The sequence below is a fragment of the Erythrolamprus reginae genome, chromosome 7, assembly GCF_031021105.1.
Source record: "Erythrolamprus reginae isolate rEryReg1 chromosome 7, rEryReg1.hap1, whole genome shotgun sequence".
Lineage (NCBI taxonomy): Eukaryota > Metazoa > Chordata > Lepidosauria > Squamata > Dipsadidae > Erythrolamprus > Erythrolamprus reginae.
This window is the reverse complement of record NC_091956.1, coordinates 21,434,709-21,462,648: the sequence shown is the minus strand read 5'-3', so window position 1 is coordinate 21,462,648 and position 27,940 is coordinate 21,434,709. Positions and strand designations below refer to the sequence as shown.

Genomic DNA, 27,940 nt, shown 5'->3' with positions numbered 1-27,940 from the left:
GTACTATGGAGGGGAAAAAATCGCATTTACAAGTGTCTATCTTAATATTTCTCAACCTCGGCATACTGGCTGGGGAATTCTGGGAATTGAAGTCCAGACCTCTTAAAGCAGCTAAGTTGAGAAACAGTGGTCTATTCCTGGGGGTCTTGGCAACTTTAAGACTTGTGGAACTGGGAGTTGACGTCTATTAGTCTTAAAGTCTATTCAATAGCACAGCATAGCTGAAGAAGTATAGCCTTGGATTCTAATTGATTTCCAGGCAATTCTACAGTTTCTTTTTCAGCCTCTGTTTTTGTCAAAGCAAGGGTGCAGATGGGTTGAAGGTGGTCCTCAACCTATGACCACAATTGAGGCCCAAATTTCTGTTTTTTTAAAGGAGACATTTTTAAGTGAGTTTTGCTCCATTTTATGATATTTTCTTGCCATAGCCGTTACGTGAATCACTGCCATTGTTAAGTTAGTAACACAGTTGCTATAAATGAAGGTGGCTTCTCCATTGACTTTGCTTGTCAGAAGGTTACGAAAGGTCATCACATGACCCCCGGATACTGCAACCGTCACAAATATGGGCCAGTTGTCAAGAGACTGGATTTTGATCATTTCACCATGGGGATGCTGCAGAGACCCTAAGTGTGGGAAAATATTCATAAGTCAATTTTTTTTAATGCCGTTGTAACTTCAAATGGTCACTAAACTATTGTAAGTCAAGGACTACCTGCATTCATGAAATAGAATACAGTACTGGTTTCTGACTGGAATGGATGGGGATGTCAGCTCAAACTGGATTACAACAGGATTAGTTAGCAAGTTCTTAGAACAGTTGTTCTCAATCTGGGGGTCGGGAACCCTTTGGGGGTTGAACGACCATTTCACAGACAAAGACAAATTTCCCATGGTGTTAGGAACTAAAGCTTCTATTATGGCACCTTGGAACAATCTAACCAATCAGATCTGTCTCACTCACCTTCCTGCCAATCAGCTTAAAGCTCTGTTGGGAGAATTGGCAATAGACTTATGGTTGGGGTCACCACAACATGAAGAATTGTATTAAGGGGTCGCGGCATTAGAAAGGTTGAGAACCATTATCTTAGAAGGGAAGTTTGGAGACTGGGCGATAGTTATTAAGTACGGCTGGGTCCAGGGAAGGCTTCTTGAGGAGGGGGTGCACAAGTGCCTCCTTGTACGGAGCCGGAAAGGACCCCCTCCCCAAAGAAGCATTGATAATCTCCTGGACCCAGCTCCGCGTCACCTCCCTGCTGGCCGAGACCAGCCAGGAGGGATACGGATCTAGTAAGCAGGTGGCGTAACTCACAGCTCCAATGGCCTTGTCCACTTCATCAGGTGTCACCAGATCAAACTCTTCCCAGACAGGTGGACAAGTACGGGCCCCAGTCCATAGTTCCCTCTAAGCTGAGCAGTGAGCAATCGCTCACTTAAAAATCATCATCAACTCAGAGTTTTCCAAACCTGCCCAGAAGCCGAGAGGGAAAGAGTGAGAGGGAAGGAGAGAGAGAGGAAGAGAGAGAAACAGATAGAAAAAAGAGAGGAAGGAAAAGAGAAAGAAAAAGAATGGGAGTAAAGAAGAGAGAAAGAAAATCAAAATCTAGTTTGAAACTAGCTCAACTATTTAAGTGCCTATTTTGATATTGAGAGAGTTGCCCTATTATGGGCTCACTGTTATAGACACACAGTACAGTATTTTATTTTGAAATTATCTGAGGCAAAACAGGGTGGGGTTTTTTATTTATTTGTTTGTTTATTTGTTTATTTATTTATTTGTTTGTTTGTTTATTTATTTATTATTTCTGTGCCGCCCAGTCCCGAAGGGACTGCCGCTCAGACACTATACTTCTCCGCCCACCCCCAAATAAAATTAGAGGGAACACTGCCCCAGTCACCTCAACTGACTCATTGTCAGTCGACTCTGCTATCCAATCGGAGTCAAGGTCCGCCCGGATCCGAGCGATTTTATCAGCGAAAAATGTGTTAAAGTCCTCGGCACTACTCTGCAAGGGCTCCCCAACTCCCCCCTGATTAAGAAGAGAGTGGGTCATCCTAAACAGAGCGGCCAGGCGAGATTCCGCTGATGTAATCAAGGCGGCATGATACGCGCATCTTGCTGCCTTGAGCGCCACTTTGTAAGTCTTAATAAAAGCTCTTACAAGTGTTCGATCGGGAGAAAGGGAAGAGAAAGAAGGGAGGGAGGGAGAGCGAAAAGAAAGGAAAGGAAGAAGAAGAAAGAAAGAAAAATATGAAGAAAGGAGGAGGGAGAAAGGGAGGGAAAAAGAGGAGGGAGAGGGAAGGAGGTAGGGAAATAGGGAAAAAAGAAAGAGGAAAGGAAAAGAAAGGAAAGGAAGAAGAATATCCATGTAGTGGATGGATATTCTGCAGTATTCACTTAACAGTTGTGACAAGAAAGATCGTAAAATACAGTAAAAAATCGCTTTAAAAATGTCTCACTTAGCAACAGAAATTTTGGGCTCAGCTATGGTCATAAGTCAAGGACTACCTGTAGATATTTGAGTACTATTTTGCTTTGCTGTATATTCGGGTGCATATTCGTATATTTATATCTAGCTGGGCATTCAAGGTGCCTCTCTGAAATATAGCAATCTAAAAACCACTTGCATATTGTCCTACTAATAGAGCTGTAGAGGATAAACCAGGGGTCACTAAACTTGGCAACTTTAAGACTTGTGGACTTCAACTCTCAGTATTCTCCAGACAGCTGGAAAATTCTGGGAGTTGAAGTCCACAAGCCAGCTGGAGAATTCTGGGAGTTGAAATCCACAAGTCTTAAAGTTGCCAAGTTTGGCGACCCCTGGAATAAACTACAGTATTCCTTTGTTTTCTCTAAGTAACTAGATTTATTATTATTTTTAAACTGGCTGATACCTTTAAAATGTGAAATCTCTGCTGGTTTTTAGATATCTCCTACACTTTGATAGACTCAGTACATACAAGCACCTAATTAAGCATGACTAAACCTGGATGCTAATTAGAGCTAATCTTGACCCAGATTAATTTTTCAGTTAGGTATATAATGCCTGACTTGTTCCAGATTGTTACTTAGAATGCTAAGCGGGAGGCGTGGTGCCAAGACAATTTCTACAAGGCTGAACACTAAATAAATGCAATCACCAGATGAACTTGTACAGAAGTGTCTTTGCCTTTTAATCTTCAATTAGGATTAGTAATAGTTACGTGCTACTGTCTCAGAAGTTTCTCTTTGACGATAATCTGAGGCACTTTCCTGTGTTGCTCCACTGACTTCACCTAAGGTGGGTTAATCTTTGATTAGTTTCTGAAGTAAGTCAAGGACTACCAGCAGTCATTTTCTTGTTTTGTATTTTATGTGACATCGGGCAATAAAACATCATATTTGTAACATAAATCTGGAGTGTTATTTCTGTAGAAATCATGATTTGATTTTCTTCTTTAATCATCTTCTGTTATTTATGCATGATGCATGGATTGTGTTTTCTTGCAAGTTATCTTTAGCAATAGCATCTATGTCAGAGGTCTTCAAACTTGGCAACTTTAAGACTTGTGGACTTCAACTCCCAGAATTCTCCAGCCAGTGTAGCTGGCTAGAGAATTCTGGGAGTTGACATTCACAAGTCTTAAAATTGCCAAGTTTGGGGACCCCTGATCTACGTAACATTCTACTTTTCAGAACCTTAATAATATATTTCATATATTATAAAATAAATAAATGGAACACAAAAATAAATGGAACACTTAAAGAACACAATATAACTCCAAGTAAATCAAACTTCTGTGAAATCAAACTGTCCACTTAGGAAGCAACACTGATTGACAATCAATTCCACATGTTGTCAGCAGATTCAACTTTGTACAGAACAAAATATTCAATGAGAATATTTCATTCATTCAGATCTAGGATGTGTTCTTTGAGTGTTCCCTTTATTTTTTTGAGCAGTGTATTATGCCAGGCTCTAATGTGCTTTGGTTAAACTTTTGGTGTGAAACTACCCAATATGCTTTTGAGTTCTAACATGGATGGGTAGCTGGCAACCCCAATTTTTAAAAATCTGTACTCATTTTTAAAATAATCAGGGTCCAATTCTGATTTAATTCAGTTCATCTGTTTTGTTTAAAAAAAAATATTTTTATCCCAATTTTTTTCCATACAGTTTCTTCTTCATAATCCTTCCTCTTCTCTGTTTTTCCCACAATGACAATCCTGTGAGGTGGGTTGGACTGGCCCAAAGTCACCCAGATGGTTTTTCATGCCTAAAACAGGACTAGAACTTATAGCTTCCTGGTTTCAGACCAGTGGTAAGCAAAGTTGGCTTGTGGACTTCAACTCCCAGAATTCCTGAGCCAATCATGCTAGTTCAGTGATTCTGGGAGTTGAAGTCCGCATGTCATAGAAAAGAGCCAACTTTGCCTATCCCTGTTCTAGACCAATGCATAGATCATGCAGAATGCAGCTGCGAGAGCTATCATGGGCTTTCCTAAATACGCCCATGTCACACCAACACTCCGCAGTCTGCATTGGTTGCCGATCAGTTTCCGGTCACAATTCAAAGTGTTGGTTATGACCTATAAAGCCCTTCATGGCACCGGACCAGAATATCTCCAGGACCGCCTTCTGCTGCACGAATCCCAGCGACCAGTTAGGTCCCACAGAGTTGGCCTTCTCCTTCTCTTGGTTTCTAAATTGGGGTTTTTTAATTAACTTAAATATTAGATTTGTTTACATTGTATTATTATTGCTGTGAGCCGCCCCGAGTCTGCGGAGAGGGGCGGCATACAAATCTGATTAATAAATAATTAATAAATAAATAAATAAATAAATACTAGTGATGGTGAACCTTTTCAGCACCCAAAAAAGGGAGTGTGCACATACGCTTATTTGGACCACGTCCCAGAAGAGGAGCTAATCAGGGGGCATGCGTGCGCTGTAAAATGAACTTCTGGTTTCTGGTACACACATGCGCGCCAGCCAGCTAATCTTCCGGTTACTGGTGTGCATGCATGCACAACGATCAGCTGGCTGGCAGGCATGTTCACAATGGAAAATGGAAGCTCTCCCAGTTTCCGACACTGCTGTATACACAAAGGTGTCAGAAACCTGGAAAACCTGGCTCTATACCATGGTATCTTATAATTATGGTTGGTCACACAATTATTCAGTTGTTTAGATTTGGCATTTAGTCAAGTTCTTCCCATGGACCTGAGATAGGCAGATGTTGCTTAGTAATATTAAATGATTCAGGATGGAATTTATGCAGGTGGAGAAGGAATGTGTGTGTGTGTGTGTGTGTGGGAGAGTGTGTTTAATATCAAGCATAGCTCTATGGCTTCCGAGGGAGGAAGCAAAACATACCAAGAGAAGGCCCAAAAGAAGTGGCTGCACAGTCCTGAACTGGATGAGGGAATGTGGAAAAGATTCAGGATAACCCCACCGTAGGATCTCCCAGGTTATGTCTATTAAGTTAGTTGTTATAGTTGTAGTCTGTCAAGATTCTGTCTATTAGGAGAAGAACTGAAATTATCTTTGGACTTGGGCTTGACTTTTGTAATTGAGGATTTTGTCAATGGTAATGGTGTTTGAATGATGCTCTAGAGCAGGGGTCTCCAACTTTGGCAATTTTAAGACTTGTGGACTCCAACTCCCAGAATTCCTCAGCCAGCTGGCTGAGGAATTCTGGGAGTTGAAGTTTGAAGTCCACAAGTCTTAAAGTTGCCATGTTTGGAGACCCCGATCTAGATATTTTGTGATTGCCCCCCAAGGGTGCCTATTCTTATTGCTACTATCTTTGATTTTATTATCATTATCAGGTAATTGGCCAGTCAGAATTATTTTTGAAAAAATATTTCAGCGTCTATCCTCCTGACTTTGAATGAAGTTAAAGAGAGAGTCCACAATCAAGTTGGCACACGCTGGCACCATTTTGCTTGTATCTTGTGCCCATTTTGTAATTCATGACTTGTTTTTTTTTTCCCCTACAGGAAATTCGGTGAGCGACCTCCACCTAAGCGGCTCACCAGGTAAGGTTCAGTCCTTGTGTTCAGGCCTAGAGTGGGCTCCTTCCCCAGTGGTGTGGGTTATAATATCCACTGCCTCTCTGGAAAGGCAAGAAGGATCATTGAAGCAGTCACTGCCATTACAGTAGGCAGTCTGTTCTGTTGGCTTCTAAGCTCAGCTTGTACAGCAGTGGGCAGCTTCACCTGCGCCCTCGCAGAGCTGCTAATATTACTCCTTACATTGATCCTTTAGAATAGAATAGAATAGAATAGAATTCTTTATTGGCCAAGTGTGATTGGACACCCAAGGAATTTGTCTTTGGTACATATGCTCTCTGTGCACACAATGGAAAATGTACATTTGTCGAGAATCACGAGGTACAACAATAATAATTGTCATAGGGGTCAAATAAGCAATGAGGAAACAATATTAAAAATCTTAAGGATACAAGCAACAAGTTACAGTCATAAAGTCATAAGTGGGAGGTAATGGGTGAAAGGAATGATGAGAAAAAACTAGTAGTAATAGTAGTGCAGACTTAGTAAGCAGATTTAGACTTTATGGAAAATGTGGAGATCAGCCAATGTGTTACTACAAACAGGAAGTGGCCTCTTCCCTCCCAGAAATTCATAGGTGTGGAGCATCCCTTCCTTAATATTACAGCCCTTAATTGTATCCAGTCCACTGACACTGTGTTGTGGCCCGCCAGCAGCCCGTGCAGTTGGTAGCGGATCCCATCCGCAAAGAGGCCAGTGTGATCTGCCAGCAGCTTGTACAGCTGATACCTGAGTTGGACAGTGAGGACTCGGTGCCAGAGGCAGAGCTTCAGCCAGGGCCTTCAGAACCTCCAGCATCTCACATCACTGATAAAGAAGAAGAGGAGGATCCTCTTCTTAATGAACAAACATGCAGAGCTGCCAAAAGGCAGGAATGGTTCCTCAGGAGGAGGTCTCCTTGGGAGTAAGGCTTGGGGCTAAGTGAACACTCCCCTAGCCTACTTAAGGGATGTCGATAATAGCAAAAAACTCTGCAGGAAATAACATTTGTTCATTCTGGTCATCTTATCTGTTTTGGCTTTCTTCCTGCAGACTCCTAGGCATTTTGCCAACCCTTATAAGCTTCTTGAGATATCCAAGACTAATTGCTTAGACTTGATTTATTACTTTATGGACTTCTGCTAGCTGTTATTGTTTAATTAACATTAACAGCTAGCAGAAGAACATTAAGAGCTAGCTTTTCAAGAAAAGACTGATTTAATTGATGTTTGTGTGTGTCAGCTACTAAACAAGTTTATTAGTAGTCCTTCATTGAGTAAACAAACTCTGCGTGTGTGCTACATTCTTTCTGGTCCGTTCAAACTGAGATTTGAACAAACCATGTGCAATATGTTCTTTCTGGTCCATAGCTGGGGCAGAACACACTGGTGGAAATCAACTTGATCACTACACATAGTCCTTGAGTTGAGTTCCTGACAACTGCAATTGAGCCCAAAATTATGGTCATAAGGGATAGGATGGGGTGAGATGACAAGGTGGCCATGAGAATTTGGAGTGAAGGATGCTGTCAGGATGGCTCCACTCAATATTTAAGAAAAGTAAAACTCAGAGTCCATTTTGAACTTCAAAAGTAAAGTTTACTAAATCAGAAGTGAATGCATCAGAAGCAAAGCAAAGTCTAAGGAAAAAGGCGTGATAGTTGCCCATATCAAAGTATCCCACTTGCCCCCCTTTGGGAAACAACCAATTCCCATTGTCCATCTTAGGTGGACGCATCTTTACCGTCGTGTCATGCTTATGGAATGCACGCCACTAACGGATCTCCTTATCACATTTTCTCAGGAGAAACGAAACTCCCCTGGCCTTCACCAGAAGAAACGAAACTTACTAAGGCCCCTCCAAAAACGTCCCCTCCCAAATCCCAAAACACCTAGCCCTCCCCTGCCCCCTTACTTATGACAGCTGAAGCGTAGTTGAAGGATGAAACATAGCGAGGCTGACAGGTGCCCTAATAGCTTTGGCAGACCCCACAAGAGAAACACAGCTTCACGAAGTTCAGACACATAGCAATGGGGTGCTTTAAAAATAGGTGTATAAAAATTGGTTTTCTATTGACTTGATTGCCTTTGTTTTTCAATTCTTAGGGAAGCTATGAGGAACTATTTAAAGGAGCGCGGTGATCAAACAGTCCTCATACTTCATGCAAAAGTGGCTCAGAAATCCTATGGAAACGAAAAAAGGTAACAACAAGTATCTTGAATTATGCACTGGGCTACCATGTTTTTCGTTGTATAAGACGCACCTTAGTTTTTAGGAAGGAAAATAGGGAGGGGGAAAATCTGCCTACTAGGTATTCATCTAGCTAGCATCCTCAGTCTGGTCACTTCAGCACATTATTTTATTCCCTGGTTAGGGCTTAAAAAATCCTTATTCGGAGGGAGTAGCAATGAAAGAAAGCCTGCAAAGACTTAGGGCTGGAAAAAATATTTTTCAGAGAGTAACAATGAAAAAGCCTGCAAGAGAAGATCATTAGGACCTCATTAAGGCTAAAAAAAAAAGCTTTGGAGAAGCTACATTCGGAGTAGAAGATGCACCCGTGTTTTCAGCCGCTTTTAGGGGTGGAAAGGTGCATCTTACACTCTGAGAAATATGGTATTTTGCAATTGAAATTTTTTAAAAGGTATGTAGACAGCAGCTTTCAACAATCATTTTCTATTTGGATGTCATGGATTGTAACTATTAGAATTCCTGGCTGAGAAGGAAGCCCGCAAGGGCAAGTTTTATTATAAGGAGGTAATGAAATTAATGATGCAAAATTTCTGGATTTTGTGTTACAGAAATTTAACATAACTATGTTTGGGGGGGGGGGGGGTTTCTCTTTCATTTTTGAAATAACAAACTGTAGCTTAAAAAATAAATCCTGAAAAGCATCCATTTAGGAACCTTAAGATTTTGCATTGGAAAGGTTGCTCTGAATTATTTTAAATGGTCTTTGTTAGATTCTTGTGTAGAGCTCCATCTAGTGACCATTTAAAATAAGTTTTCAACAAGCATACATTTCTGTCAACCAAATAAATTACAACAAAATACTTTTTAAAGAAAACAGAGTGGGTGTATATGCCTCAGGATTTCATTTTTTAATATACGCCATGTGTTCACAGAAACAAAGTGACAATAAAGGTCTTGCCTTGGCCTTTCCTTGGTTTTGTCTCCCTAAGCAAAACTGGCTTACAGGATTATTGGGGAAACTGTTTAAATTGTAGTACTTTAGATTAATTTCTTACTAGCATTCTTTCAAATTGTCTCCTCTCATTTTTGTAGCTTAAAAATCTGTAAATCGAAAGATACAGTAATCATCTAATTTTTCAAAAGGCAGTACAAGCATTCTCAGGAAATAACATGTTCTAAATCATTGATGGCGAACGTTTTTTGGTTTGCGTGCCAATGTGCTCACACCCCTTCCCTACCCCCTACATGTCCTGTCCCCCCCGTACTGCCCCTCGAGCATGCGCACAGTCCTTTCTGAAGCCTGGTAGGCAGTGTGGTCAAGTGCAGTGATTTTCAACCTTTTTTGAGCCGCGGCACATTTTTTACATTTACAAAATCCTGGGGCACACCACCAACCAAAATGACACAAAATGACACTCTAACACAGTACATATTACAGTGTTCCCTCGATTTTCGCGGGTTCGAACTTCGCAAAACATCTATACCACGGTTTTTCAAAAATATTAATTAAAAAATACCTCACTGTTTTTTCTCCTATTCCACGGTTTTTCCCGCCCGATAACGTCATATGCCATTGCCAAACTTTCGTCTGCCTTTAAAAAACATTTTTTAAAATAAACTTTAATAAATAAACATGGTGAGTAATAATCTAAATGGTTGCTAAGAGAATGGGAAATTGTTATTTAGGGGTTTAAAGTGTTAAGGGAAGGCTTGGAATACTTTTCATAGCCAAAAATAGTGTATTTACTTCCGCATCTCTACTTTGCGGAAATTCGACTTTCGCGGGCAGTCTCGGAACGCATTCCCCGCGAAAATCGAGGGAACACTATACATATAGTTAATAATATAGTTTCTAGATGTATTTATACTCACTTAGTGTGAAACCTGGGCCTGTTTCAATGAACACAAACAGGATATCCTGAAATGAATGGTAGTTTGGAGACCCATGTTTAATTTCCCCACGGCACAGCTGGTCATGTCTCACGGCACACTGGTTGAAAAACACTGGTCTAGAGTGCCGTACCAGTAGGAACCCACTGATGAAATTTTTGCCCCCCCCCCCCCCCCGGGTCTCCTGTGTTGGAAGAAGAGCTCCGTCCCTCCCTCGTCTTCCAAAGTACAGCTGAGAAGCTCCTTCTCATGAGATGCCGGGGGGGGGGGGGATCGCCAAAAATTGCACCAGTGGGTTCCTACCAGTGTGGCACTCTGGTGAAAAAAAATGCCCAAATGGGCAAATCTGAAGTGCGTTTTTCCGAACTTCCGGTTTGTCCATTGGATAATTTTTTTTTGCCTCCGGGGCTTTAGGGAAGCTTCCTGGAAGTGTCCAGAGGGCGAAACGGCCTTTCCTAGGGCTGAAAATGAGCTCCCATGTGTTGGAGCTGAAACATGGAAAAATCTCCCGTGTCCTCACATATTGCTCCGCGTGCCACCTGTGGCATGCATGCCATAGGTTCACCATCACGGTTCTCAATGCAATTATTAGTTATGATCCGTCATTCAATATTTTAATTTTTTAAATAACACACATCTACCCTTGAAGGCCTACCTCCGTGATGGTTGCCCAAAGTGTGGTGATGCCCAATTTTATTCATTTATTTATTAGATTTGTATGCTGCCCTTCTCCAGAGACTCGGGGCGGAACAGTGCTGTTCCAGGTTTCTGGCACATGATGTTCCGTTGGCCTTTTTATGCATGGCAGTGTCAGAAACTGGAAGGGATCACCTTCTGTTTTCCTGCATGAGCATGCACGCCAGCCAACTGATTGTCACGCGTGTGTTTTCGTGCGCACCAGAAACCCAGAAGACTAGCTCGTGCACCAAAAACCGGAAGTTCATTTTCAGGCACATGCATGCGCCCTGGGTAGCTCCTCTTCTGGGTAGCGGCCCAGAGGAACACTCACACATGCTCCCTTTCCGGCACTCAATGCCAAAAAGGTTCCCCATCACTGGCGTAGTTGGTAAAGATTTAGGTGAAGGTACTACCTTTCCAACTAATTCCAAGTTTGCCACAAAAGAAATATTTTCATCTATATAAACAAGCAAAACCAAATCCTACATCTGATTGAATTTGGGGGCAAAATTAGTATTTGGAGAAGTTGTATGCATATTTCTGACTTTGGGAAGCCAATTAAGTTCCATCTTCCATTTCCCTTTTTCTGGATTTAAATAGCTCAGCGACAAAATCGAGCTACCGGTTAAAGGCATCAGGCTGGAAACCATCAGACCATGAGTTCCAGTCCCTCCTTAGGCATGAAAGTCAACTTAATGGCTGAGCCTGTTTTTCTCATCTAATTAACCTCACAGAGATGTGCGGAAAATAGGAGTAAGGAATATTAAGCATGTTCACTACCTTGAGGTTGTTTTTTTTTAAAGCTCCTTCAAAAATCTTTTTTTTTTAATTATCTCTTGTTCAGATTATGTACAATTTATTTATTTATTTATTTATTTATTAGATTTGTATGCCGCCCCTCTCCGTAGACTCGGGGCGGCTCACAACAATAACAAGAACAATGTAAAAAACAAATCTAATAATTTAAAAAACACTAAAAAACCCATTATTAAAAGCAAACACACACACAAACATTCCATGTATAACCTTTATAGGCCCGGGGGAGATGTGTCAATTCCCCCATGCCTGACGACAGAGATGGGTCTTAAGACCTTTACGAAAGGCAAGGAGGGTGGGGGCAGTTCTAATTTCCGGAGGGAGCTGGTTCCAGAGGGTCGGGGCCGCCACAGAGAAGGCTCTTCTCCTGGGTCCCGCCAAACGACATTGTTTAGTCGACGGGACCCGGAGAAGGTCAACTCTGTGGGACCTAACCGGTCGCTGGGATTCGTGCAGCAGAAAGCGGTCCTGGAGGTATTCTGGTCCGATGCCATGAAGGGCTTTATAGGTCTTAACCAACACTTTGAATTGTGCCCGGAAATTGATCGGCAACCAATGCAGACTGCGGAGTGTTGGTGTGACATGGGCATATCTTGGAAAACCCATGATTGCTCTCGCAGCTGCATTCTGCACGATCTGAAGTTTCTGAACACTTTTCAAAGGTAGCCCCATGTAGAGAGCGTTACAGTAGTTGAACCTCGAGGTGATGAGGGCATGAGTGACTGTGAGCAGTGAGTCCTGGTCCAGATAGGGCCGCAACTGGTGCACCAGGCGAACCTGGGCAAACGCCCCCCTCGCCACAAAAATGGCATTTTGTGCTGGATACAAATGACTTGGCAACCAACGGGATGTGTGTTTCAGGTGTTCTTAATTTTCTGCTCTTTTGTCTTCAGATTTTTTTGCCCTCCTCCATGTGTCTATCTCATGGGTAGTGGATGGAAGAAAAAAAAAGAACAAATGGAACGAGACGGCTGCTCTGAGCAAGAGTCTCAGCCATGCGCCTTTATTGGGATTGGAAATAGTGACCAAGAGATGCAGCAGTTAAACTTGGAAGGAAAGGTGGGTTGAAAGCAATGTTATAGTTGTTATACTGACATATCAGGGTCAGTGTGAGTAATAAATCAGTTCAAAGTACGAACGCATTAAATTTGGCTCTTCTCTGTTCATTCTTAGCCACTGAGTATCTTTTGGCTTTTGTCCTGCTTTTATGCACAAAAATTAATAATTAGATGGTCTCATGGGGGGTTTTAGATCTTGTTTTTATACTTCTTTAGTGACTACAGTTGTACCATCACCTCAATCTTTAAACAGAGTGGTTGCTGAGTGAAAAATCACACGCTCACAACTGCCTTTATGATTTTATTTCAGCTTTCTTTTGCTTTGCAGTATCGGGAGGATAGCAATAGCACTTACAATTATATAGCAATAGCATTTTGACTTATATACCACTTCATATACCCTCTCTAAGCAGTTTATAGAATCAGCATAATGTCCCCAACAATCTAGGTCCTCATTTTACCCACCTCGGGAGGATGGAAGGGTGAGTCAACCTTGAGCCGGTAGTGAGATTTGAACTACAGCTAGCAATTAGCTGAAGTAGCCTGCAGTGCTGCACTCAAACCACTGTGCCACCCAGGCTTATATACAGCTTTATAGCCCTCTCTAAGCAGTTTACATAGTCAGCATATTGCCCCCGAACAATCAGGGTCCTTATTTTAACCCCCTCGGAAGGATGGAAGGCTGAGTCAACCTTTGAGCCTGGTGAAGAATCGAACTCCTAGCAGTTGAATGTAGAGTTAGCCTGCAATGCTGTGTTCTAACTGCTGCCCAACCACGGCTCAAGATATTGCCCCAAACATCTGTGTCCAACGATGGGAATTCCCATCCAATGATGGGAAAAGTTTTAAAGCTCGACTCACAAGGAAGCTCGGTAAAAAGACAAATCTTTTAGCCCTTTCCCCCCACTTTTCTGCCCTTCGGATGCTCAACCCGCCACTGAGATAATTAGGAAGCAGATAATTGATATTTGCATTTACATTACAGAGAAAGGAATTACAGTAGACTACACAGGACACATAGTGTGCTTGTGTACACATAGTACACAACACACAACAAAGGAACGAAGTAGTGCCAGATGTTTTCCTGGCAGGATTCCTGTTAACTACTACTGGACAAACAAAGGTTTTATCATGAAACTGATTAGGGTCTTGTCAGTTTCAGGCAAAGTTTATCAGCTGGAGGGTTCTAATCAGCTAATTAAGGTTACAGAGCTGAGTTTGTTAACTTGCAGTTGGTAATTTTGCATTGTGGATAAAAGGACCTTGGAAAGTGATCACTTGTTTTGGCAATTTGGGTTAAAAATAGGTTAAAATAGGACAGGGTGTATTAACTGATTGTAGGTGAACATCTACCGGAGAGAGATGTTGCCAAGGTTGTAAGTATGGACATTGGGTACTGTTTACTTTTTCATTACCATTGAGCTGCAAATAGTCACTGCCTGGGGCAGTCAGTAAACGCGGATTACCTGTAACTAAATGCTGAACTTTCTTTGTTGAACAAAGTGCATACAAAATATACTGCTCAAACAAAATAAAGGGAACACTCAAATAACACATCCTAGATCTTAATGAATGAAATAGTCTCATTGAATACTTTGTTCTGTGCAAAGTTGAATGTGCCCAATAGCATGTGAAATTGATTGTCAGTCAGTGTTGATTTCACAGACTTTTGATTTATTTGGAGTTATATTGTGTTGCTTAAGTGTTCCCTTTATTTTTTTGAACAGTGTACATGGTGGTGTTGATAAATGTGCAAACATTCTGGCTAATGAAAGAAAATGCTCCTTTCCTTGCTTTCGCTCACTGAAAGGAATCACTTTTATTCCTAAATATCCTGCTTGAAATCATTTTCCGACATCGGTGGCTTCGTTTCTCTCAGCAAAATGAAATTTCCTTCCCTATTTATCAGAGAAAATGAAAACATAAAATATAATACCGTATTTTTCGGACTATAAGATACACCAGTCTATAAGATTCACCAAGACTTCAAAGAAGTAAGGGGGGAAAAGGTTTTGGCCTCCCCAGCCCCCAGGAGCACTTGGCAAGCCTCCCAAACCTTCTGTGAACCAGTATTTTGCAAAAATGGACCTGTTTTTGCAAAAAAACAGGTCACGCAGAGGGTTTGGGAAGCCTGCAAATTTCCCTGAGGGCTAAGTCTGCAGAGAGGGGGAGCATACAAATCTAATAAATAAATAAATAAATAAGAGAAGTTTTTGCAAAAAATGCTGCATTTTTCACCCTTCTTTGCAAAAATACGGTGCATAAAGGATATGGGAGGCCTGCAGAGTGCTCCTAGGGGTTAAGGTAAGGCAAAAATACCCCAGTTTTTGTGGAAAATGGCCTGTTTTTTGCCCCCTTTTTTTGCACACATTGGGGGCATTTTTTGCCTTCCCCCAGCCCTTAGGAGCACTCTGCAGGTCTCCCAAACCCTCTGTGCACCTCATTTTTGCAAAAAAAGGTCCCATTTTTTGCAAAAATGGGACATGGCAGGGCTTCGGGAGAGTCAAAATAGCTGTATTCAGTGTATAAGACGCACTGACAGTTCCACCCTCTTTTTTTGGGGGGGGGGGAGGTGCCTCTTAATACTCTGAAAAAATACAATGGTTTCATGGTGAGAGACCGTGCCTTCTTTTGCAGGGATTATAAGCATTACACGATGGAGAGAATTCTTAGTCTAATACGACTTCAGGATTGTATCACTCACAATAATGAATTGGTATATTAAGCTCGTAGGGATGCTATTTTATTTATTTTTATTTAATTCCCCCCTTTATTACATTTATCAATAACTCAGGGTGTTGGGCATCCCTAATGTTCCTTCCTCTTCATGTTCTCCTGACCACTCTGTAAGGTGAGGGGCTGAGAGTGAATGATTAGCCCAAAGTCACCTAGCTGGTTTTCATACTTAAAGTGTCACAATAAGGCAGCACTGTTGTTTTATCCTAGTTTATAATGAACAAATGATTTACAGTATACTGCACTGAGAATATTTGCTTTCATTTCACGCAGAGTAAATTGTATAAAGATGCCTAAAGAATGTAATGAATTATATCAACATCACTGTATTGAAATAATACAACCTATCAAGATTTATCACACAGAGTAGTGCGGTGGCCTAGAGGTGGAGCTCTCGCCTCACTACCTGTGAGTTCGATCCTAGGTAGAAGCAGATATTTCTGTCTGGGTACAATGAGAATATATCTGCCCTGAGTACAGAGATATAGTCGCATTGAGTACCAAGGTATTACGCGGCTTAGAAGTCTAAATAAATATGTAAATCAATCAATCTATTGAACAAAACTCCACATTAGCAACAGGAAGGGCATCTGATCATTAAAACTCTCTGCTAGCTCCATTCAGTTGCCCAGACTCCACCCCTCAAAGGATTATAGTGTTGTTAAATCAGTGTTTCTCAAATAGTGGGGCGGGGGCCCTGGGGAGGCGTGAAGTGATGCCGCGGGGGCACATAACCCCGGGAAATGTGGGGGTTTTGCCACAGGGAGTAGAGGTTTATTGCACGGAACGGCACAGAGCGGGAGATATGAAGTGCATATAATAAACCCATAAGAGACATCATGGAAAAATATTTAACAGGGATGAAAAGAAAGGAGACAGACAGACAAAGATAACGAGACAAATATAAGTCTCCCGAAGCTAAGAGGAGGAGATATGATGAAGCGCATGTAGCGCTTGGCTTCACTGTGACTACGGTGGGAGAAGTAGTTTACAATGTCTAAAATTGTTGGCAGTGGACAGCATGAAGCCAAATAAATTAAGGCGTCCCTAAAGCACCCCAATCACACGGATCACATGTTTGGATGGTACAATCCTGTTTTATTTGGAAGAAATCAACTAATTTCTTCCAAATAAAACCTCTCCCCGAGTCTACGGAGAGGGGCGGCATACAAATTTAATAAATAAAAAAATAAATAAATAAATAAAACTCTGGGTTCAAATGACAGAAAAAGCAATATATTTCCATTTAATTTTCCCTTTTGTAGGAAAAGAATAAAGCAGGAATATGTGTATCGACTACTTATAGCAGAGTATCTTATAGATACTTGATGTTGATGTAACTCATTCACTTTCTCTTTGTGAAGTTGGGAACTCACATGTACTTCCAATTCTCACCATGCTGTTAACTTTTTTTTCTGAAATGCAATAAACGAGCCATTTTCAAACTTATTATGATTTTAGAATACTACTAAAAACTTTCAATTGGTATATCTATGCATAATTATCTTTAACGGTGCTTCATTGGAAAATACTAAATTACTGTCTCTTTATACCCACAGAACTATTGCACAGCTAAAACTTTGTACATATCAGACTCTGACAAGCGAAAGCACTTCATGTTATCCGTAAAAATGTTCTATGGCAATAGCGACGATATCGGTGTTTTCCTTAGTAAACGGATCAAAGTCATCTCCAAGCCTTCAAAAAAGAAACAATCGCTGAAAAACGCAGACTGTAAGTATTGGCAGGCGAGCTTCATTGACTGTAGTCTATGTTTCACATATGTGCTGGGAGTTTATGAGTTTTCCATTTATCTCTTTAAGAATGCCTTTGGTAGAACAATCCCATTATCAAATAACTTTGTTGTTGCAACAAAGAAAGTTTTTGATTTCAGCTTACAACAATCTCAGTAGTGAGAGAGAGAAGGGGAAAACTATTGTATGCGTTGTATTTTTCAGATTACCCAATTAAAGAGGTACTGTATTTTTGGCGTATAAGACGCACCTTAATTTGGGGGGAGGAAAACAAGGGGGAAAAATTCTGCCTTTGCCTCCCAACAATTTCCCTCACAGCAAACAGCACAGATGATATACACTGTTTGCTGTGTGTTTCTGTGCATGTGTGCCTGACCCATAGAAATAGCAAATAATTGGAGAAATGTACATTATAGCAGGATATTAATGCGAGAATTTTTTTTTAATGTAGTCACACTAACTCCTCCCAATTATTTAAATAGATCTACTCCAAACATGGACTAAGTCAGGGTTTGACTCAGCTGCCTTATCTTAATACTTAATACTAAATCAGGACACTGTTTCATTTCAGACTCTACTTGTACATATGCTGTTAAAGTTTCTGGAAGTATACATTATTCTCTGCTATTTCAAAGAAAATGCAAAAGCACTGGGCCTCTTCAGATCAAGCATTTCTTTTAAAAAGCTTCTTCATTTTGTTAAATTATTTAGATCAATAATAAAGCAGTCTTTAAAAAATAAGTAATAATTTGAACACTATACAGACATTTATAGTTATAGTTGCCTCCTTGATCCAGTTACAGCAGTCTGATTAGCATAAAATTCTGCTTCTGCCTATACCTCCCAGCAATTTGCTTCCTGGTAGCTTCAGTTTCAGTTTCAGCACATGATCTGCCTGCAGCTTCAGTCAGCTGTGGGTCGGGAAGCTGATAATGAGTTGCTTGGCTTAACAGGCTCTGTTCTGTTTGCTGCAAGGAGGTAAATTGCTGGTAGTCAGAAGCCAAAGGGTGGGGGTGGCTGGCTGGGGCTTCATTTGGTGTATAAGATACACCGACGTTTTCACCCTCTTATACTCCGAAAATGGTAACAATATTTTTAAACAAGGTTGTCCAATTGTAGCATTTTTAAGACTAGTGGACTTCAACTTCGAGAATTCCCCAGCCCAGAAGTAAGCAACATTGGCTCTTCTGTGACTTAGCTCAGGAATTCTGGGAGTTGAAGTCCAAATGTCATAGAAGAGCCAACTTTGCCTCCCCCGGTCCCAGCCAGTACAGCAGCAGTGGGTTGCTCCCAGTTCAGCGTGGTTCTTAGAACTGATAGCGGTGGCAGCGGGAGGCTCCGCCCACCCACCCAGAACACTTCTGCGCATGCGCAAACAAGTAGTAAAGGGTTTTAGAACCCACCACTGCAGTACAGAGAAGTCTGGAAGTTGAAATCCCACCGGGGACTTCTGGGAGAATTCTGGGAATCGAAGTCCAAGTTTTAAAGTTGTCAAGGTTGGACCCCCCCTGTTTTAAAGCATACTTCAAGACCCATGAAAAATAGGCTGTAAAGATAAACAGCTAAAGGATAACATTCTACACCAATTTATTCTAATTTTTATTTATTTATTGACTGACCAGGGAATTCCTAGAGAGGCCCCACAGAGGCTTCTCCCCGCCTTTTCCAGCCCTGTTACCTCCCAGGAGATTCCTAGAGAGGCCCCATAGAGGCTTCTCCCCGCCCTTTCCATCCCTATTTCCTCCCAGGAGATTCCTAGAGAGGCCTCACGGAGGCTTCTCCCTGCCTTTTCCGGTTACAGTTTTGGAGGCTCGGGTTTGTAAGTGGAAAATGGTTCTAGAGAAGAGGCAAAAAAAATCTTGAACACCCGGTTCTTATCTAGAAAAGTTCATAAGTAGAGGCGTTTGTAGGTAGAGGTACCACTGTACTGATTTCATTGCCAGCACATCTTTCCTGTCTTAGGCTATAGCTGGTATATTAAAGGCTCTGTTTTCGTTCTCCTGCAGTATGCATTGCATCAGGGACAAAAGTGGCACTGTTTAATAGACTTCGGTCCCAAACAGTCAGCACCAGATATTTGCACGTAGAAGGAGGGAACTTCCATGCCAGCTCGCAACAATGGGGAGCATTTTTCATTCATCTCCGTGAGTAAAACTGAACCCCCCCTGTGTGGGTTTTTTTTTTTAAAATTAATCTTTCCCGGGTTTGGGGAAAATCGTAGCATTATGCTTTTTTTGGGAACGGATTCAAGTTTGCCCGGCATGCTGATATATCTCTTTCCTCCGCAGTGGACGATGATGAATCCGAAGGAGAGGAATTCACAGTCCGAGATGGCTACATTCATTATGGCCAGACAGTCAAACTCGTTTGTTCGGTTACTGGCATGGCGCTCCCAAGATTGGTACATATTACATTTTCAGTGTATCGCCTCCTAAATAAGAAAAATGTATTTTTAAAAAATATTGTTAAAATGTAGAGCAGTGGTTCTCAAACTTTCTAATTCCATGATCCCTTAATACAGTTCCTCATGTTGTGGTGCCCCCCAACCACAAGTCTAGCGCCAATTCTCCCAACAGAGCTTTAAGCTGATTGGCAGGAAGGTCAGAGGGACACCTCCACTCTAAACGCCTGATTGGTCGGATTGTAAAAATATGTTTGGGGCACTTGGCATCATATCCAAGATAGAGAAGGGGGGTGGTTGTTTGTTAAAGGGAAAATAAATCAAAAAAAATTGACACTGGCGGCAATCTATGCCGCAAATGCAAAAACAAAACAATTTATAATAAATACAAAGAGGAAGTTGGATAACTTTAAGGAGGGCACAACGTTTTTGGCAGGAGATTTCAATATGCAGTTAACAAATGGGATTGGAAATAGCAGGATGTTACATTTAAATAGACTTAATATGGTGGATCTCCATGCAGACATACCAAATAGAGGTACTTATTATTCAGCAAGATATCATACATTTAGTTGTATTGATTATATATTAATGAATATGGTGGGCAATATACAAGTTAAAAAAGTAGATATAAAAAGTATTTGGTTGTCAGATCATGCCCCACTATTGGCAGAATTAGAAATAGGTCAGGAATGTAATTAAAGAATTTGGAGATATAATGCAGTGCTAACTTCTAACGAACAAGATAAAGATAAACTGCAGACAGAGTTATGTGAATATTTTAGAATTAATGATGTAAGCGATATTCAACAATCAATTGTTTGGGATGCATGTAAGGCTTATATGAGGGAACAATGCATATGTATGGAAGTAGATATAAGAAAGAGGTGGGATGGAGAAAGGGAGAGTAAAATAAGGGAAATAGACTTGATGCAAGAGCATTTGAGATTAACTAAGAGCAGGAAATGACATATCCTATTGAAATTGAAAAGGAAATAATTGAAATTGTTTAATGAGATCCAATGGAACAAAATGAGAATGACAATGCGAGAAAAAATAATGAGTTGGGGGACAAAATCAATGCAACAAATGGCAAGATATTTGAAGGAGAGCATAGTTCCCTCTAAGCTGAGCAGTGAGCAATCGCTCACTTAAAAATCATCATCAACTCAGAGTTTTCCAAACCTGCTCAGAAGCCGAGAGGGAAAGAGTGAGAGGGAAGGAGAGAGAGAGGAAGAGAGAGAAACAGATAGAAAAAAGAGAGGAAGAAAAAGAGAAAGAAAAAGAATGGGAGTAAGGAAGAGAGAAAGAAAATCAAAATCTACTTTGAAACTAGTTCAACTATTTAAGTGGCATTTTGATATTGATAGAGTTGCCCTATTATGAGCTCACTGTTATAGACACACAGTACAGTATTTTATTTTGAAATTCTCTGAGGCAAAACAGGGTGGGTTTTTTATTTGTTTGTTTGTTTATTTGTTTGTTTATTTATTTATTTATTATTTGTTTATTTATTTCTGGGCCGCCCAGTCCCAAAGGGACTGCCGCTCAGACACTATACTTTTCCGCCCACCCCCCCCAAAAAATTAGAGGGAACACTGAAGGAGAGGAAAGAAAAAGTATGTATATTAGCATTGAGAGATCCTAGTGGAGTGGTTAGATTATGGTAAACAGCAGCTAGAGAAGATAATGAGAAAATATTATGAGGATTTGTATAAAGAGGAGCAGGTAAATATAGGAGCCCTCAATGTTGGGAAAATAGTAAGTGAAGAAGATAAACAAATATTGAATGCAGAAATTACACAAGATGAAATTGCTAGAGTAATTAAAGGGTTAAAACAAGCCAAAGCACTAGGCCTGGATGGGTTTACAGGAGAATTTTATGAAACCTATATGAATGAATTGTTGCCGCATTTGGGGAAATTGTTTAATAATATATTGCAAACTCATGATATTTCGCAGACTTGGAAGATATCAGAGATTGTTACCATCCTGAAGACCGATCGAGATTTAAGAGAGCCAGGGTCCTACCGTCCTATCAGTTTGGCAAATCAAGATTATAAAATATTTATGAAGATATTGGCAAACAGACTTGAAAATATCTTACCCAAAATAATTGAAGAGGATCTATATGGGTTTGTGAAGGGTAGGAAGATAAGTGAACCAATCAAAAATGTAATAAATGTGATGCACCATGCTACTGTTACTAAAAGGAAATTGGGAATTTTGAAATTAGATGTCTATAAAGCTTTTGATAAAATTAACCACAGTTATTTATATAATTTATGTAAGGAATTAAATATGGGGGACAAATTTTGTGGAACTATAAAAGAGATTTATAAAGGGAAGGAAGCATGCATAAGAGTGAATGGACAAAGAACGCAGAGAATTAAAATTCAAAACGGCACCAAGCAGGGATGCCCATTATCTCCAATGTTATTTGTAATAGCAATAGAGACATTAGCTAATAAGATAGGACAAGATAATACTTGTCTAGGATATAAAATTAGGGGAAATAGAAATGAAATGAAACCTATTTACAGATGATGTAATTATATTGACCCAGACCCTGACGGAGATGATTAAAGGTATAAGAAATATTTTGCAAGAGTTTAAACAGGAATTGGGGTTATCGGTCAATATGGAAAAATCAGAGATTATGTGTTTAAATACAGGTCCGAGAGAGCAGATAGAAATTAGGAAGGAATTAGGGTTGAAGTTAGGACTAAAGAAAATTAAATACTTGGGAATTTGGTTATTGAGTAATCCAGCGAAAATTGAGGAGGTTAATTATAGACAAATATGGAGGAAAATGTTAAAACAGATGAGGAGTTGGAAAGAGAAAAAGTTAAGGAGAATGGCCAAAATAAGAGCATTAAAAATGATGATAGTTCCCAAGATGATGTACTTGTTTCAGGTATTGCCAGGGAGTTTGTCAGCATCAAAGTTCAGGGAGTGAGACAAAAAACTTAATTATTGGGTTGAAGAAGATAAAAGACCGAGTGTAAGGAAAAAAGTGGTTAATAGCTAATGAAAAAGAAGGTGGATGAGGAATTCCCTGTTTGGAGTTGTATAGAGACACATTTCAAATTGAAAGATTAATGGAGTTGCAATTATTTGAAAATAAATGGGTGAAATTGGAAAAAGAGATGAATGGGATAAAGAATAGAGAATTAATTTTTATAAGGTGGAATAAGAGCGATTTAGATAAACTAATTGGTCTCTTGAAAAGGACCATGGAAATTTGAAACAAATGGCAGGGGAAAATAGGATTATATAAATCAAAACTGTCATTGTTATATGTAATAAATAGAGATAATGAAACAAATCTAAGTAGGGTTATAAGAGAGTTGAAGGGAAGAGGGATAACTAAGATAGAACAGTTATATGAGAAGGATGGGAGGCCAAATAAAAATTGTATAAAATGGTGGTTGGGTAAGGGAAGATGGCTACAAATAAATGCAATATGCAAATATCTGAATGAAAGGGAGAATAAAGAAGCACTATTTAAGGAGGAGATAGAGTTAGAAAAAGTAATAAGAGAAAAAATTAGGGTACAAAGGCGCAAGCAAATAATATATATATAAGATATTAGTGCAGTCAGATGAGTATGTGACCCAAGGATTGACTAAATGGTGGCAGAGTGAATTACAAGTAGATGTGCAAGAGATGATAAATATAGTGGAGAATATAAGGAAAATTAAGAATACAAGGGTTAGGGAAATAATAAGGAAAATATTACATAAGTAGTATCACACACCCATTCAACTTGCATATTTCCAGCAGAATGTTAAAAATACTTGTTGGCATGGGTGTCAAGATAAAGGAGCGTTTATGCATATGCTTTGGGAATGCCCGATAGTGCAGAACTTTTGGGGAAAAGTGTAAGAGGATATTAATAGGATGTTAAATATACGATGGACAATTATAAAGGAAATGACAGTATTAGTTAAAAGCAATGAGATGGGAGAATTTAGAGAAATAAAACAAGCAGCAATAGAAAGCGCACAGGTGGTAATAGTCTTGGATTGGAAGGATGCGACAAAATGGACAATGCAAAATTGGTACCGGTACATGGTGGATCATATTCAATTTGAGATTATGGACAAAAGGATGAATTCAGCTAATGAAACTGATTTGCGAGAACTGATGGGACGATGGGACAAGGTAAGAGGATATATGGTTAGTAGAATTCGAAACCAAGCCACAAGGAGTACAGTGATCCCTCGTTTTTCGCGGAGAATGTGTTCCAGGAAAAATGAATTTTTGTGAAGTGAAGGAAATATATTTTTTCATGTATTTAACGAGTATTTGGACTTTTAAACCCTCCCTGTATTGTTAACAACCCACCGCTGCTGACCGCTGAGAGAGGCCAGCGTTTCTCAGCTACCGCACGGGCTGAAGGAGGCCGCCACTGCAGTGTTCCCACACACACACACAAACTGTCCCTGCCCCGACATTCTTTTCCCTTTGCAAAAAACCATGAAATAGCGAATCCGCGAAAGATGAACCGCGAAGTAGCGAGGGATTACTGTAAATTGGAATCACTTTATAATATGTAAATAGATATATTGCTCTTGAGTTAAAAGGATATATGTAAAATATGCACCCAGGTTGGTGGAGGGGTGCGAATGTTGTCTGGTGGTGGGCACAAATCACTGAGCACTTGTCGTATGTTGTGTATGTGTTTTTTAAAAATATATTTTTTAAAAAATATGCAAGAATTTTGCAAAATACATCAAGAAATTACAGCTTCCTGCAATAACACCAGCAAAAAAAGTGCTACTTGGAACATTGTACATTTTAAGAAGATTTGGTTGATACCTAAGATGCTGGCAGCAACCTATATCAACCATCAGTGCCAGTCAGTGATATTTGTGATACTTCTTTAAATGTTCACTTGATTGAGTTTCATGTTAAATGAATAAATGAGATGATGATAATAATAATAATAATAAATAACCACAATTCCTTAGCAACAGTTTTGAAAGCCATTTCCAACTGATAATACATGAGATAGCCATCCAAGGTGATACATTCATGATATTGGTGGTGATGGTGTTTTCAAAAAACTTTCTAAATATTGAACTGTATGTATTGGCAGATAATACGGAAAGTGGACAAACAAACCGCTTTGCTAGATGCAGATGATCCAGTATCCCAGCTCCATAAGTGTGCGTTCTACCTTAAAGATACTGAACGAATGTACTTGTGCCTTTCCCAAGAGCGAATTATCCAATTTCAAGTAAGTTGTATGACATACTAGTATAGTATACATTATTCTGTGATCTTTTTGACATTGGGCATATCTAAAAACTAGTACCATGATGACTATAGCACCTACCGCAGCCTTTGAGTAACTCCTCCTTTTAAAATGGTATAGCATGGTTATAGGGTTTATATTTGCAACACTGTAGGACTGCATATTTTACTTGCAGGTGGCACCTTAACCTGCCATATATTTTTGCATTGTAGTCGAAAACTGCAAGTTGGGAAGGAAGTTGCAGGGTTTTGATAGGAAGAAATGAGACCAACAAGAGAATTTGTTCAGAAAAAGACAAGTCTGAAGAGAATATATAGGGCTGTGGTCTGCATTTTGGGCCTGATGTTTTATTGAAAGCCTCTGTTGTTGTATTATTTATGCTCTTTCAAGTATCTGGCAATTTCTTTTAAAGGCCACTCCATGTCCCAAAGAACCAAATAAAGAGATGATTAATGATGGAGCTTCATGGACAATCATTAGCACAGATAAAGCAGAATATACATTTTATGAGGGCATGGGTCCCGTCCATGCTCCTGTAACACCTGTGCCTGTTGTAGAAAGTCTTCAGGTAAGCCAGAATTTCCTTTCTAGCTAATCCTGCTTGAACATGGTTAATAATAGAGGTTACAGAGAACTAGCCATTTAGTGGGTTGGGTTGGGTTGGTATGGTTGGTATTTTTGAAAATATTTGATGAAACTTACATCTTTAGGAATTCAGAAATATACATAGGGAGAACCAAATCTCTGGTGTGCTGTTTGTATTTGCTAAAGATAAAGTTTTTTCTCTCTTTCTGCAAAATTTAATTTGGGTATTGCAGTCATTCCAGTTAAGGAAAGAAATAGTCTCATTTCTTGTTTCAAAAATATAATAGTACATCAGAGTCAATTGGAAGTGAAGGATGGACAGGGAAGAGATGCTGGCTAGGGAGCAATCAAATAAGATAGGGCTTAGCCTTCAGCTATAAATAATGGGCAGAGAAAGAGACTTAGAAAGGAAATCTCAACTACTCAAGCTGTGAAAAGATAGATTTACAAGATTCTATTCATATAAAAGTAAAAAAGGTAAGAGTCCCTGTGGATTTTACTCCGCTAGTTGTTGCTGCCTTTTTACATATTCAACTAGTAAGGATGAAAAATTCTCTTCTGAAGATTCAGCTGTCTTCACACCCCACCCCACCCCCAAAAGCTCCCTTTAATTCAAATAGGGTCCCCTGAAATAACTGCATTTTTGTGCTTGTCTCACATGATAAACATAGTTCATTATCTTTCCTTTTATTTTCACAAGCTCAATGGTGGTGGAGATGTAGCAATGCTGGAACTAACCGGGCAGAACTTCACTCCAAATTTGCGTGTCTGGTTTGGGGATGTGGAAGCTGAAACGATGTACAGGTGTTGTATAATCTTTGCCTTGTTAATGTAACTCTTGGAAGCTTGCTTGGGACTCTAATGATGAAAACATTAATCAATCACTTAACCAAAATAATAAATTTACATGAATTTTCACACATGTAATCCTCAAACCTACAGCCACAGTTGAGCCTGGAATTATGGTAGTAAGTCGTGTTGGTCATTAAGCAGTTTTTACACCTAATTTTACGGCCTTTTTTCCCTCAGCGCTCATTAAGGAAATGCCATAATGCAGAGGTCTTCAAGCAGAAATATACTGGAGACATTAAGAAAACAGTAATCTACAAATCAGAAATAACACAATAACAAAAATGCTTCTATATCAGACACTTTATGTGATAGATAAGCATATTTTTGGAATCAGCACATCAAGCTCCATAAAACAGACATATTACCTTTGCTGATTATTTTTTCTGTGTGTTGACCAATGTAATCAATTAATAAAGTGATATACAGTGGCACCTCTACTTACGAACTTAATTTGTTCCAGGTTCTTAAGTAGAAAAGTTTGTAAGAAGGAGCAGTTTTTCCTATAGGAATCAATGTAAAAGCAAATAATGTGTGCGCCTGGGGAAACCACAGGGAGGGTGGAGGCCCTGTTTCCTCCCAGGAGAATCTTAGAGAGGCCTCACGGAGGCTTCTCCATGTCTTTTCCGCTTACAGTTTTGGAAGCTCGAGTTTGTAAGTAGAAAATGGTTCTTGAGAAGAGACAAAAAAATCTTGAACACCTGGTTCTTATCTAGAAAAGTTCGTAAGTAGAGGCATTTGTAGGTAGAGGTGCCACTGTAATACAAATTTGCAATGTTAACAGCATATCGAGGAAGTTAATTATCTTCTTCCGCTTCTTTCCTAGGTGTGCCGAAAGCATGCTGTGTGTCGTCCCGGATATCTCTGCATTCCGAGAAGGATGGCGGTGGGTCCGTCAGCCCGTCCAGGTTCCGGTCACGTTAGTGCGCAACGATGGCATCATTTACTCCACCAGCCTTACCTTCACCTACACCCCAGAGCCCGGCCCTCGACCTCACTGCAGCGCCGCCGGGGCTATCCTCCGAGCCAACTCGAGCCTGCTGGCCTCCAGCGAATCGAACACAAACAGTGAAGGGAGTTACACAAACGTCAGCACAAATCCCAACAGCGTCACGTCATCAACAGCCACTGTGGTTTCCTAACCACTGCTCTTTGTGTGGAACTTCTTTTTTAAAACAAAAAAAATACTCTTCAAGTGCTTCAAACAATGAAACCGAACAACTGTGGTGGTTTCCCAAGGGGAAGAAGGAGAAAGAAAAGAAAAGAAAAATAATACAACCCACTCCCTTGTCCCCATACGAACTTTTTTATCACCTACAAGTGCTGATCTCAATTCGAAGCCACAATAAAAAATGAAATGTGTTGGGAAGGGGTGTCCAGCACCCCTTTTTATGGGGAGGGGGGGAAAGTCTATTTTTAGTTGTCTTTTTAAAAATGGACACACAACTGCAGCTAAAGCAAAAGTGGCTGAGAGTCAAATTGAACTTAGAAAACATGGACAAAACATGGTTTTTATGGACCAAGGAACACTTTAGTAGAGAAAAAGGTACATTTTCACCATGCCTTTTGTATCACGACATATAGTACGCTTTTGTTACCAAATAGTTTATATATTATTATTATTATTATTATTGTTATTATTATTATTATTTTTCCTCCTCTTGAGCATTTGCTCTGAAGTATATTC

General features: G+C 40.0%; 1 protein-coding gene across 6 annotated transcripts in view; it reads left to right on the top strand.

Annotated features, from left to right (window-relative positions):
• The window catches only part of RBPJ (recombination signal binding protein for immunoglobulin kappa J region), a 43,961-nt gene extending 16,438 nt beyond the window's left edge, over positions 1–27,523 (top strand). For 3 of the 6 annotated variants that reach the window (XM_070757131.1, XM_070757136.1, XM_070757130.1), the window contains exons 2-11: positions 5,983–6,021; positions 8,139–8,234; positions 12,501–12,666; positions 16,961–17,135; positions 19,162–19,299; positions 19,444–19,556; positions 24,661–24,801; positions 25,232–25,387; positions 26,105–26,208; positions 27,080–27,523. In XM_070757131.1, the coding sequence (XP_070613232.1) occupies positions 8,146–8,234; positions 12,501–12,666; positions 16,961–17,135; positions 19,162–19,299; positions 19,444–19,556; positions 24,661–24,801; positions 25,232–25,387; positions 26,105–26,208; positions 27,080–27,395 (1,398 nt within the window). In that variant the 5' untranslated portion in view covers positions 5,983–6,021; positions 8,139–8,145 and the 3' untranslated portion in view covers positions 27,396–27,523. Of the gene's footprint in view, positions 1–5,982; positions 6,022–8,138; positions 8,235–12,500; positions 12,667–16,960; positions 17,136–19,161; positions 19,300–19,443; positions 19,557–21,518; positions 23,243–24,660; positions 24,802–25,231; positions 25,388–26,104; positions 26,209–27,079 lie in introns of those variants that run through there. The other 3 variants (XM_070757135.1, XM_070757132.1, XM_070757133.1) reach the window with 1 other exon arrangement.
• Positions 27,524–27,940: the final 417 nt, after the last annotated feature.